This window comes from Leopardus geoffroyi, chromosome A2 (genome assembly GCF_018350155.1).
Source record: "Leopardus geoffroyi isolate Oge1 chromosome A2, O.geoffroyi_Oge1_pat1.0, whole genome shotgun sequence".
In the NCBI taxonomy this organism is placed as follows: domain Eukaryota; kingdom Metazoa; phylum Chordata; class Mammalia; order Carnivora; family Felidae; genus Leopardus; species Leopardus geoffroyi.
In genome coordinates, this window is record NC_059331.1 from 59,544,959 (window position 1) to 59,558,911 (window position 13,953).

The window sequence follows — 13,953 nt, forward strand, 5'->3', positions numbered from 1 at the left end:
ATAGAGACAGAGTGTGAACGGGGAGGGGCAGAGAGAGAGGGAGACACAGAATCTGAAGTAAGCTCCAGGCTCGGAGCTGTCAGCACAGAGCCCGATGAGGGGCTCGAACCCACAAACTGTGAAATCATGACCTGAGCTGAAGTCAGATGCTTAACCGATTGAGCCACCCAGGTGCCTTCTGAAAGTGACATATTTTTAAAAGGATCATTCCAGCTGCTCTTTTGAAAGTAAACCCTAAGGTCAAGGGTCAAGGAGAGCAGGTAGGGGTTCCTTGCTGTCCCCAGCAGGGCAGATGGTGGCTGCTGGCAGGAAGAAGTGGGTAAATGCTGGAGCTGTCTTGATGGAGCCATCAAGATTTGCTAACAGCAGTGGAGTGCTCAAGAGAAAGCCACCTTTACAGCAGTCAGGCGGACTCTTCCTGCAGGCTTTAACACAATTCTATCTGAAATTCCGCGGAGATTTCAGAGCACTTGTAGGAACCTAGGGGCAGAGGTTCCTGAGGACACGTGGGACACTGACCTGGAGGATGTGCCCTCTGCCTGGGGATGCCTCACAAGCTGTAGCCATGAAAACCGTGGTGGAGCTGTGGCCTTAGGCCAGGACATAGAGGGACGCACGTTGATAAACAGGCCTGTGGCCGTTCTTCTTTGTGCGCGTCAATATGGTTCTTCCAATTATGGCAAACGAGTGACGGCCTTTTGGGAAGAAACACTAAGGTTCTGTGCAGGATAAAGAACGAAGATGAGGGCTTTAAGGAATTTGAAAGGCATGGAAAGCTGTTCGGATAGCCCGTGCCTACTTTGTTCTCAGCTGTGTGCTTTCTGTGGTTCAGCTCGTGTTTGATCTTCACGGTAGCTCTCTAAGGTAGACACTTCTCAGCAGCCGGCCTCACGCCCGGGCCACCACGCTGCTCTCCCTGGGGAGCACGCTCCTCATGGGGCACAGATGCCCAGAGTAGAGCAGAGGCACAGGCCTTGGAGATCCGCGGACTCGGAAAGGTTTTGAATGAACAGACACAGCATGAAATAATAAGAAAGATGAAAGCATCCTTAGGAAAAGGGGTAGGGGACCTGAGCAAGCGCTGTGCAGAAGGCGGCTGACACGAGGAGGCGTCCCCTTCGTCATCAGAGGGGTGTGCTCCGTACTTGGAGGCGAGGACACCCAGAGCCCACACGGGGGCGCGAGGAACGCGTTCCCGGGCTGTGCTGGGGAGAGCCTCACTGGGGATGCAGTGTGACATTTCTGGACGGTCATTTGATACTGTTTTCGAGAGCCAAAAGATCTGCGTAACGTTCAATCATGAAATAACTATTTTGGGACTTTTCTCAGGGAAGTATCCAGGGATCTACGTAAGGGCCCACATGTCAGCTGCTGCTCAGTGTGGAGCTGTGTACTACTAAATATTTATAGCTCATAATTATTACGCCAGCAAAGCACACGTTGTGCATAGGTTTGGTAAGTCCGTGTTTGTAAGAAAAGCCGAGTGTGTCGTTGACAGACACATTTTGTGCATGTATTTGCATAGAAACACAAATGGTAGAGCAAACAAATATCCTTGCATGGATAGTGGTTTTTCTTGAGTGTTAAGATTATGGGTTTTTAAATCATTTTCACCATTTTTATTTTTTGTACTTGAAAATACATTAATTATGTAATTAATAAATATCGACCCCCAGTTTAAGTCGTGGGAAGTGGAACAGCTATTCTGCCAGGATGGAGCACACCAGTGGAGGCTTTGCGGGGCGGGGGGGGGGGGGTCACACCTGGGGCACTTGGGCGAGCTCCCCAGCCGCTTTACCTGTAAACCGGTAAAGACATGGAGTCTGGAACTGGTCTCCCTTCCCAGAAGGGGGTGACGGAAGCAGTAAGGAACAGATGAGGGCCTGGCAGCACAGGGTGGGGCCCTCTGCAGCTCCTTCAGCACAGCCAGCTCGTCCCACATTGGAAGATGGGCTTGCGGGTGGACGGCCAGGTGAGATGCTGTGCTTGCTGCCACTGGTCGGTCTGTGCCACTGGAATGTTTGATTAATTGGGTTGGATTGAGCTCTGAAATTAAGTCAAAAATCTGTTTTTTAAAATACATGTACACACATTCCCCCCCCCATTAAAGCAAAAATCTTTAGGCATCGGAGTCACTAGGCTCCTTCCATTTCTTCCCGCGCTGCCATGCTGAGAGCAGGAGAGCCACACTAAGGGAAGACAGGAGAAAGGCCCCAGCGCGGGCTGGCCGTTAACTGAGGACATGCCTCAGTTACAGCCTGTTTTCTAGAAGAGAATTCTGGGAACATTCACGCAGACACTGGACCTGCAAGAGTAGATTATGAACTTGAGCGTCATGAAGGCCCCCGGCAGGGTGGATGGGGAGTCTGGACTGCGGCTGGAGTAAACGCTCCCTGGTGGTGTGAGAGAATGTGTGTCAGGATCACTTGGGGCTGTTTTACACCCCGTAGGCTCCATGTAGGCGCCCAGGGTGGCCGGTGTGGCCCGTGATGGGGGAGCAAAGTGGATTGCAGGCGGTGGGTGGGGGTGGGGGGAGGAGTATGGGGAGGGAGGCCACCTGGTCTTGTCCTTAGGATGACTTTGCTTCAGCTGTCCATGGTAGTACCCTCTGCACCGCTGACCTTCACCTACCCAGGGTTAGACCGTGCAGGTTAGCGTAAGCACAGCGTGTTTGAGCAGCTCTTCGGAGAGGGAGCCTCCTGGCAGTACTCGTGGGCAGGGCCGCGCCCATCCCTTGGGGCCCAGGTTCCGTTTGCTTCCTGGACTAGAGCGATGGTTTGAAGAGCTGGTATGGCCGGAGATCTGAAGCAGATAAAGGGGCTTGGGGGCAGCGGACTTCCTGTGGTAGTGATGGTGGTGGTGGTGGTAGTGGTGGAGAAATGTGACCCCTGTCCCCGAATAGGCTGGGAGTTGAGGTGTCCTGCACCCGGAGGTGAGCTGGTGATGAGGCTCTTCTCAGTCCTGGTCGTACAGGCCTGCCCTCTACTGACTAGCTGCTGTCCCTTGTTTTGTTTCTGTTACCTTTACAGAGCGTGCCCTGTGCTGTTCCCTCCCCTTCTGTCTCCTTGGTAGACGCCTGCTCCCCCTGCAGGTCCTCCCACCTTGCTGTCAAGTGAGCATGGAAGTCTGACCCTGGCAGCCTGCCGAAAGCCCTCTCTGGCAGGTTCCTGATCCTTGTGAGGAGGGGCCTTCGTGCAGCATAGAAGATGTGATTGGCTTTGCCACACTTCGGAGAGCTGTGCTATATCCATGCCGCCATGTGCGGTGACTTGTGACAACACTAAGTGGCTAGGGATCGGAGCACCACCGTGGGGGTCAGGGATGGGGTTGAGGTCTGTTCCTCTGGTTGCAGTGGCGTTGGGCAGGTGTCTGGCCCCTCGGCTGCAGCCTCCTCCTCTGTTGCTAGGGACAGTACAGGACCTGCCTCTCCAGGTGGTTGTGTGGATTACCCGTGAGGATTCTTATGGTAAAGGATTCTAAGTAAAACACTTAGCCCAGTGCTGATTAGAGGACCCAGTGGTTAGTTCAGTAGCATGTATGTCTTGCTCATCACAGCATGTGCTTCTGTACATTCATTTAGTTTTTATTGGAGCAAAATAAGGAAAACAGTGGCAGGACTTCGTGTGTATGTGGCTCCAGTCCGCCGGCTTTTGGAGTTCAGCGGGCGGGGGTGGGAGCCAGGCCCTGGGAGCCAAGGCCAGATGTGTGTGGTCTGGTGGTCCTGAACTCTGGATGGTACATGGAGGCGTATTCTGTCCCCAAATCCTGCCCCCATTTCTCTGTCACCCTGGGAGCTCCTGGACAGCCTTTTCATGTGAACCATTAGAGTCCTCCTTTCCAGCTTGCCAGTTTGACCTTCACGACCTCAGGACTATCTTTCCTAGACTCCTAGCCTAGGTTGGCCAGCAGGAGCATTGGCAGGGGATTAGGTGGAGGGAGGAAGGAGGAACTGGGACCTTGCTCACGCTCTGCTTTGGTAGGAGTTTTATGACAATGGCTGTGTTTCCCCCGTGGTCCCAGTTCATGCTGGGCAGCCCTTGACTCTGATATAGTTCTGGCTCCTGGGCACTGTCCCTCTTCTGGATTCTGAGGTGGTGGTGCCTACCTGCTGTGCCAACTTAGGTGGTTGCTCGTTAGTGTGCTATCACTGATGTACCCCATCGTCTGCATGGAATCCCTCTGGGTGTTTTACCTAGAGTGTTCCTGGGGCCCTGATGGGCCCCTGACTAATCCTCTATGGACAGTTTCATAAGGGCTATGATGACTGCATTATGGCTGCTAGATTATCCCAAACCTTTTTCGAGATCTCTTGGTACTGGCCCTCTCAGTATTTCCAGGGTACGCTCTACTGCTTCATCATTGCATTCTGATTGTAGCTTCATCTGTAGGTCCCTGGAAAACATACGTATGTGTGCTTAGGACACAGGCAGCAATCGTAAGCTTCACGGTGAGGATTGCCGTTACAGCCCAGTACCTAATGAAGTAAGGATCCAGGCAGTATTTGAAAGAACGGTAAACCATGAACAGATAGCTAATCACCGGCCACATTTCAAATAAGAGGCATTCAGTTAGCATACCCCAGAGCTATGCCTGACCTAGGCGTAATAGTTCATCGAAGCTCATATACCCAACATTGTTCTGATGTACCGCTCACAGCAACCTTATGAGATGTAAGCGTTGATGCTCTACTTTCTGGATGAGGAAGCTGAAGCACAGAGAGATTGACTTGACGGGGCTGCACAGCTGATGGATGGCCGCACCGGGGTGGGGCACCCAAGGCCGACTGGCTCCAGAACCTTCAGTCAGCCTGCTAGCTGTACTACACATAAGAAAAGAGCGTTTCGTCTTCAGCGAGTGAAGTGGGCATAGAACCCCTGAGTAAAATACCAGCCACTGAATTCCAGATGACTAGGGCTTGTGTAGGGTTCCACGTGGGTCACGGTTAGGCAGCTGTCAGTATGATTTGCCACATCAGAGAGCCAGAGGCGAACCGCATGATCTTCACTGATGCCAAACAAGGCAGTAGATAAAACTCATCATTGTTGATTTTCAAAAATCATAAACCTTTAACTAGGAACTAAAAAGATTTCCCTAATAATGGAGAGCAAGTCAGAAAAACAGTCAACATTATTTTCAGTGGGGAACCTGTTCCCGTTATAATCAGAAGATGCAGCCACACCAGCACTACAATAACATTGGACGTTTTTATGGAAACTTTAGAGAAAAATCAATAGGAAGATGTGATTGCCCATCAGTGATGATTATCAGGCTTAGAAAACCCAAGGGAATAGACTCAAATAATTACAAATAAGGGTAAACCAGTAGCTAATTGTATAAAAAATGTTTGCATATATCACATGAGTTGCTTTTCTATCAGAATAATCGGAAAAACAATACTGAAAAATAGATGTCACTCATAATGGCAGTGAAAGTAATAAAGTATCAGAATTACTAGTGACAGATATGCTGTGCCTGGATAAGGGCCTGTTTACAGCTTACTGTGTACTTGGATGGAACACTCAATTCGTACTGTTAATTTACATTTTTTATTCATTTCCTTTAAAATCCCAAAGAAGCCTTTTATTTCTTATTTTATTTTTTAAGTTTGTTCATTTTGAGGGGGTGGGAGCAGAGAGAGAATCCCAAAGCAGGCTCTGCGCTGTCCCTGATGTGGGGCTTAAACCCGCAAACCGTGAGATCATGACCCGAGTCAAAACCAAGAGTTGAATACTTAACCAACTGAGCCACCCAGGTACCCCCAAAGGAACTTTTTATTACTTTTTTTTTAATGTTGATTTTTGAGAGCGAGTGACGGAGGAGCAGAGAGTGAGGGAGACAGAGGATCAGAAACGGGCTCTGCACTGACAGCAGACAGCCTGACTCGGGGGCTTGAGGTCATGAACCCTGAGATCATGACCTGAGCTAAAGTTGGACGCTTAACTGACTGAGCCACCCAGGCGCCCCCCGAAAGGAACTTTTTAAAAGAAAAAAAAATACCCGTCAGGTTTAAGTTCATTTGGAAGACTTACTTAGTTAAAATCTCCACACGGGCTTCGAGAAAGAATTGATGGGGCAGGGAGACCACTGTGCTGGAGGTGACCCAGGCCTGCTGAAGGGTGTCCGTGATGAAAGCCAGCCAGTGCTCTGGTGGAGAGCAAGGCCCCCAGACAAGTGGGGACAGCCGGAGCACAGACGTGCGGGCCCGTAACTGAGGGTGCACGTTCCGTCAGGGGTTCCGGTAATGTTGGTGTGCTCTTAGGGAAAAATCATGGATTTCTTAACATACCTTCCCCGGCAGCTCCACCACCCAGGGAAAGCCACTTCCAGCGTTTTGATGTTAAACATTTCCCTATGTGTCTAAACTATACCTGTTACTTGTTTTGAAGAAATGATACACGTGTATTTCTTACCTGCTTGTTGCTATTAAGCATGAACATTTTTTCTTGTGAATAAACGTGTTCTTGTGGTACATCCTTTAACAGCCGCGTAGAACTAAACAACAGGAAGTGTGAAAGCATGAAGCCCCAGTGCCCGCCACCATACAGGGTATGTGATGGGTCTAGCCTCCCATCCTTAGGAGAATTGGGCAATAGGCACTCAGATAGTTCACTGTGTTCTGTGGTTCAGTGAGGATGCCCAGCAGAGAAAGCCTGCATGAGCCCAAAGTTCATCATGCTCCCCGCTATACACCTGGTGGGGGGAAGGAGCCCTCTGAGCCAGCGGTGTGTAAGATAGGGAGCTGACCATCTCCATTGCACATCCCTCCTGGGGGCGAGGATGGCACGTGCTTGGGATGGCACTGGGTTCTGTAGCTGTCAGCCTAGGGGCATCTCCGGAGATGTATGGAGCACCTTGCCTGAGCCAGGCTCTGTGCTGCTGGTGTCACCTAATTCTGATGATGGCTCTGTGAGGTGAGGTGATGCTGCACCACAGTTTGCTGTGCACTCCGGCTCACCTGGCTATTTCATGCCCGAGCAGGATTCTTTTTTTAGGTCTACTTAACTAGAAACTTAATTGCCGGCTGGATTTCTCCTTCTCTCCTCTCCCGGCTCTTTCAAGTTGTCTAGTACAAAACCAGTGTTTCGGATCAGTGTTGAGGTTATCGAAGGAAAATTCATTCGTTATGAAGATGACTTGCTTTTTAAAGGTTTCTGGATTTCCACTGTGAGAAAGGGATTCTTTAGTTTTTCTTGAGATCGGTTTATTAAGTTTATTAAGTCACATTACACGTAGTGTCATGGCATCTTTACTAGTGAGGGCGGCCGCATGGCCGTCATGGGGTTCCATGTGTTGGCTATAAGCCTTCAAGCATCCGTGGATTGGTGGGCTTGCATAACTAACTCAGGCAGTGTGTAATTCATTTTCAGCTGTTTTACATGTTGATGGCACATTACCAGATAGCACAGTGTATCATTTGGGGCCATGTACCCCAGCACCCTGTGCCGATGGCTCCAGCAGGTAAAGATGTTTTTTCTCTTGAGCAGGGAGTCTAGAGGTCAAGTGCTTGGGCGCTCAGTGTGCGGGCTCAGGTTCCCTCTTATGGCCCACCTTCTTCCCTCGCAGCTTCCTCAGGGTGCTGATGGGAGCCCTTGGCCCAGCTCCAGGACCTTGGATGGATGAGAAGACTTGGAAGGGGAGGCAAGCATGGTTAGTTGGAAGGGAATCTGCTTTCAGATCGTCATCTTCCATTTGTAGTTTAAGACCATGCATTTGGGTCTAGGACTTCTGCAGGCTCTCCTGTCCGCCTTTCCTTCATGACAGCGAGTCACGTCCCTCCACCAAGCTCCCTGTGGCGCAGCACCTTAGGGCCTATATAAAAGCTCTTCCAGAGCCCCAGACCCGGAACACCTGAGAGTGCTGGCTTCATGGAGGCATCATGTATGGATTAACTCACACAGGTGTCAAGACTGCCTTGAGGCACTCTTGCCAGCTTGGCATTTCTCGTGCATGGGTTCTGGTAGGGGGCCATGTTGAGAGGTTCTGCACCAAGATACAGTGTAGAAGGGGCCGTGGGGGTGGGAGCTGCGTTCATTTAGAGCCCTCACCTTTCCCACCTTTCTGCTCTTGTCCTAGCATGAACCGCTTTTAAGGAGGATCCCATGAAAGCAGCAGTGTTCAGATACGTAAGCCTGAGCGGTTCCTTTTAGCTGGTGACACTGCATCCCTAGGACGGACTATTAACCGGAGAAGGTGCTAGAGCCCTCCAGGTTAGACAGTGATTCTCATCTCAGTGTTTAACTGTGGCGTCTGTGGGACTACCAGATTCTTAGGCATTGGCTTGAAGGTACACACTGAAAAGAGAATGTATATGATTCCTTTTAGATGGAGTCTGTGCTAATAGAGTAGCTAAAACCAGTTTAGCTTACGTGTATCATGAATATTCTCGTTATAGTCCATCTTATTTCCTGTTACAGAATCAATACCTCTGACATCCCTTTAACAAAAATACAATCATATTCTAGTTACTAGCTTGTTTTTCAGCAGGGAATACTGTTGTCTTTCACGAGGTATAAAGGAAACATGTTAATGCTGTTGTTTGGGAAAATTAAGTGGAATCTGTTTCTGATTCTGTTCTCCGCATTTTTACTTCATTTCCCCCTAGTTGCATGGCATACAGGCTAGCACATGTTTTGAAGAGATACGATGCTTTGATCATACTTCTTGCTTCATAGGTAAGATAGAGTGTGGCCTACGCACTTGTCATTGAATCATTGTGAAATAAATGAGGAGTGGCTCAGAATGACCTTGCTTTTATCTTATAGAGCTGGCTAGTAAGTATTAGATACACATATTTAAATCTTGCTTTTAAAAGTAGCTTAAAAAGGTACATTACTTGGTGCTTTCCTTCATAGTGATTTTCATAACATCCCTTGATCCATGTTGCAATATGTTTGTTTGACCTGAAAAATGAAATCGGACCTTTTGTGAGAAACAGGCACCATGCTGACGGTGCACACTGACCGTGGTGCTCGCACTCATTTGTGTAGTTGTCCTGAGCTGCCCAAAGGAGCTGAATTTGCAGCTGCAGGGTGCTATAATTGTGATGAAATTACATTTAAAGCATACAAGCATTTATCTATAATATTTTTTTAATTGGCAAAAATGTATGTTGACCCCGTTTGAGTCTAGCAATGAGTAATACTTACACACAGCCACATGAGCCTCCTGGAAAACAGGCCGTCACACTGTTCTCGATACATCAGTACAATTTTATTTTTAACATTTCATAATTATCAGAGTTTCTAGTCTGTTCTGTTATTTTGGTTGGGTTTGCGTTACTAATTGCAATGGTGATGCAGGTTTTCAGATACTAGAAAGTATATTGAATTAAGTTTTTAAACTAAAATTTTATCTTTTTAAAGTTTATTCGTTTATTTTGAGAGAGAGAGAGAGAGAGAGAGAGAATGCACACGAGCAGGGGAGGGGCAGAGAAAGAGAGAGAGAGAGAATCCCAGGCACTAACAGTGCAGAACCTGACACGAGACTTGAACTTATGAACCATGGGATCATGACCTGAGTCTAAATCGAGAGTCAGACACTCAACCTACTGAGCCACCCAGGCACCCCTAAAATTAATTTAATTTAATTTAGTTAGTTTAGTTTTAAGAGAGAGAGTGTGAGCAGGGAGAGGGGCAGAGGGAGAGAGGGAGAGAGAGAGAGAGAGACAAAGAGAATCTCAAGCAGGCTCCATGCTCAGTGCAGAACCCAAAAATGCAGGGCTTGATCCCATGACCCTGGGATCATGACCTGAGCCAAAATCAAGAGTCGGACTCTCAACCAACTGAGCCAGCCAGGTGCCCCTAAAATTTTAATTTATGTACATATTTTTTATCTCAGGGAGATATGCTAGGGTCATTGAAGACTTCAAAGCAGAACAGTGCATCAGGTAAAATTCCAGAGTGGAGTGGAATATCAAGCATGTTCAGGGAGAATAGGAAGTGACATGGAATTTCTTTACTGTTAAAGAAGAGCGAGTGGATCCCGCACCTTAGCACCTCGCCTTGCTTCCTCACCCTTGTCCCAGCCTTGCTCTGCTGTCTGAAAGCATGCAGAGCAGTTAGGAGGAGCATGAAGAACAGCCAGAGCTAATCCAGCAGGAGGGATTGGGTTCCTCGAGGCAGAGAACCTGGCAGACGAAACGAAACGAGAAGGAAGTACTCAGGGCTGTAATGGAACTGCGATTCCCTGCAGTGAAGGGGGGCACTAAATGTGCCCCCGGGGAAAACCAAGACTTGCCACAAAGATGAATCCCTCAGACACCCAGGAGGGAAAGAGCAGGCCGTGGGTGGAAACACACTGCGGCCTACAGCGCCCCCCACCCCCGAGCTGAGTCTGTCAAGTGCTGAGGGTTAAGGAGACATCATCCTGGAGTTTCCTGCCAGTCCGGTGCGCTGGGCGTGCGGGAAACACCGCGAGGGTGATGGGCAGGATCAGGCAGGCAGTGGTGGGGTGCACACAGGTAGCACGTAGCGTGGCTCCAGAGTTGGGCCCCCTAGGCTGGTTTTGGCATTAAGGTGAAAGGAAAACTCGCTGCCAACGGGGGTGGCCCGTCCTGTGTGCCAGAGTTGACCGTTCCCGTTTAAAATGGAAACTCAGAGTACGAGACCTAAAGGAAGAATGCAGCCTCTCACGTTTTTCCTCTTTTTCCATTAGGTCATTAGAAATTTTCATGAGGAAATGCTTTCTGGACGTTCAGCAAGTCCTTCGGTTTCACTTGTTTACTTTCACTTGTTCCTTTTCATTTTATTAAATTCAACAGAAGCAAATGCTTTTACTAACATGAAGTTGTGCGATACTCATTGTAAAACTGTCTTTCTGAAGCCATTCATGTACACATGTCCAGGGCTGTCTGTACACAGCAATCAACAGCACCTAAAATTCCTTGCCGCTTACCGTGACCCAGGCACTGTTCTCAACTCGTATCACGTACTTATTTAATCCTCCCAAAACTTTGAGGTAAGGAGTATTGTTCCCATGTCACAGGTAGGGAACACTGAGGCCGGAGCTTAGGTGTCTTGTCCAAGGTCAGGTACCAGGGTCTTTGATGGAGCCAGGATTTGAATCCAGGCCGCTGGTCTCTGGGGTTTCCCCGCTGCTCACAAGCCACATGGGTGTTAGAAAACCCCTTTCTGGGGCGCCTGGGTGGCGCAGTCGGTTAAGCGTCCGACTTCAGCCAGGTCACCATCTCGCGGTCCGTGAGTTCGAGCCCCGCGTCGGGCTCTGGGCTGATGGCTCAGAGCTTGGAGCCTGTTTCCGATTCTGTGTCTCCCCCTCTCTCTGCCCCTCCCCCGTTCATGCTCTGTCTCTCTCTGTCCCAAAAATAAATGAACGTTGAAAAAAAAAAATTAAAAAAAAAAAAAAAAAGAAAACCCCTTTCTGGGCGTCTGGATCGTTTCTTTCTTCTTTGTACTTAAGTATTTTGAAAAGCGTGTTTTTATGAAATCAGTAAGGCAATGACTCTCGCAGAGGAAGCCGGACAGAAAACAGCTTGAAGGATTTGGCAGCGATTGGGCACGTGCCGTGGTGCCCGAGGGTGGGGTGTGATGGCCGCTTTCTTCCCTTCTCCGCTTCTGTGGTCCTGCTGCTCCGCGCAGTGGCTGTGCGCCACGGTGTCAGGTCTCCTGTGTGCCTGCGGTGTTGGGGTTGCAGGGTAAGGAGGAGCCTCCGCCCCCCCCAAGAAATGGGCACCTGGGATCTGATTGCTGCATGTCCAGGAGACATGTGTGTGAGTTTGCTAAACTTTCTGATCATAATCTCGGCTCTTTTCGTCTCTTAACCCCCCCGACTCTCCCTGTTGACTCGTGTTAAGCCTGCAGAGCTGTGCACCGCGACAACGGGACCGTGTGGCCCCAGAGTGGGGCCCCCGTGAGGGCAGGGGCCTGCGCAGTCACACTGTATATTGCATGTGGCTGGTCTGTTTCATTTCAGGAGCCTCGGGGTCTGCTCAGAGGAAGATGAAAGGTGGCAAAGTCAGTCCTCACTTGCACGCCAGCCAGACCGGTTGGTTGTGTGGGAACCTTGTGGTACCCGGTGGAGGTCTGCCAGGACCCGCTCCAGCAGCCGGGATGCCGTGTGTTCAGGTCCAGTTATTGCAGGTAAGACCCAGCGAGCCAGGAGGACACTGGTCGCCAGGAGGACGCTGGCCGGGCGGCAGCCGGGGGCCAGGCTTCAGGCTGCATCTCCCTGGGCCTGCAGCCGTCCAGTGCTCTTTCCTCTCAGGAACTGAGAGACTTCTAACCGCCTCTCGACTTCTAACCATCCCAAGCACTGGATGATCGCTCTGTTACCCCAGCTCCTCCTGTCCTCCTGTCCTGTCTCTCTGTACTTGTCCGAGCTTTCATCCTTACGAGGATCGGCGCTTCAGTGTCCACACTGCCCCCGTGCAGTCTGCGTGCCACACCTCACTTGGAGTTCTGTAAAGTGGGGGTGCCGTGCCCCACTCCTGCCTGAGGCCTCCAGGCAGCCGTAAGGGCCCGAGGCTGGCCAGAGGACGCCTTGTGGTGCCTGACTCCTCACCCTCCCCTGCCTGCCCTTCCCCAGACCTCACTTGTCTTCTCAGTGGGGAGGCGGAAGGGGCTTCCTCAGGCAGCTTGGCGCCCCTGTGTGGGGGGGTGCTCAGTGCGATGGAGGACGTAGCCTTTATGTTTAAGGTGCTTTCCCCTGGGAAAGCTGGCACCGTTGCAGAAAAGGCACTCGTTGCAAAGGGAGGAGCTGCTGTTTAAGAAACACCCGATAGAAGGTGTGAGCTTTGAGGTGGAGAAAACTCACTTTTGATTCTCTGCCTTTCCCTCTCCAGCTAGTGTTGTCTGGGGCAAGCTACTTACGTACGCCGGGCCTCAGTTTTATTGTCTAAGAAGTGGGAATGATGGTGTTGACAGTGGCACCGGCACCAGGAGTTGAGTGGCGGGGCTGTGGGCCGGGCATGCCAGTGAAGCTGAAATGGTAGCCAGTGTCCCTTTTCTTACTTGCATGATTAGGGGCCTAGGAGCCTCCCCCTTGCAGGAGACCTGTGCCCTCTTATCCCTTCTCGACGGTGGGCTGGGGCAGAGGGGGGCCTTCCTGTGTAGGGTGAGGCGGCCACTGGAGCTGGAGGGGCTGGGAGCCTCCGCCAGAGTTGAGGAACAGCCTAGACTGAGGGGCGGTATTGAGTTGGGGGGAACTCCAGGGAAAGGGCCTGGGAGCGGGGGACAGCCAGATGGCAGGTGGTATGGGTCTCCAGCTGGGAGCAAGATGAGAGGCTGAGGACCAGGAGGAAGGGCAGGCAGCCCCCTGCCCAGTTCCAGTTACTGCTGGGTCCTCAGGCCTCACGTGGCTCCCCGTGTTGCCCTGCCTGGAATCCGGGGTGGGTGGGTGTAGCACATTGACGGGGACTCCTCAGGCCAAGGCGAGGAATGTTGCCATGGCTGGTAAATGAAACATGTGCTGTTGCCTCCCCAGGACGACCCCTCAGGTGAAGCCGTCTCACCATTGGTTCTCAGCCCGCAGCCTTCCGCCTTCCACCCCCTGTTGGCTGTCGATTTGCCCGTCTATGTCCTCCAGGTGTGGATGCCTTACAACTCTTTGGCTTTGTTAGTAAGACTGTCAGAAGCTTCTGGCTTTCTGAGGCTTATTTTACTGAGGTAGGCGTTGAATGGAGACCCATTGGGTTCGTTGCCAGGATCTTTTGCGGCTTTCTAGAAAGATGGGTGAATGACCAAGAAATAAAAGGCTGGTAAGAAAGATCAGATTTGCTCACCATTGTAGCTCCTACTTGTAATGTGAAATTGAATATACTCCTCAAGTATTTTATATTTAGAAATTCTAGTCACTTTTTCTGGGAAACAGGCTGGCCAGTTTTTAACCTGTGGGAAAATAGACCCAGAAAAATTAGTTTGCTTAAGTAAGTGGATAAGCCAGTAGGTATAGGCGGCAATGGGTAATTTAGATTTGGCTATACAATAGTGAGAGTATGTA

General features: G+C 50.3%; 1 protein-coding gene across 6 annotated transcripts in view; it reads left to right on the plus strand.

The window, feature by feature from the left end:
• Positions 1-13,953, plus strand: part of ZXDC (ZXD family zinc finger C) — a 38,506-nt gene that overhangs the window by 22,088 nt on the left and 2,465 nt on the right. For all 6 annotated transcript variants that reach the window (XM_045494051.1, XM_045494052.1, XM_045494047.1 and 3 more), the window contains 2 exons: positions 11,929-12,095; positions 13,438-13,539. In XM_045494051.1, the coding sequence (XP_045350007.1) occupies positions 11,929-12,095; positions 13,438-13,539 (269 nt within the window). The remainder of the gene's footprint in view (positions 1-11,928; positions 12,096-13,437; positions 13,540-13,953) is intronic.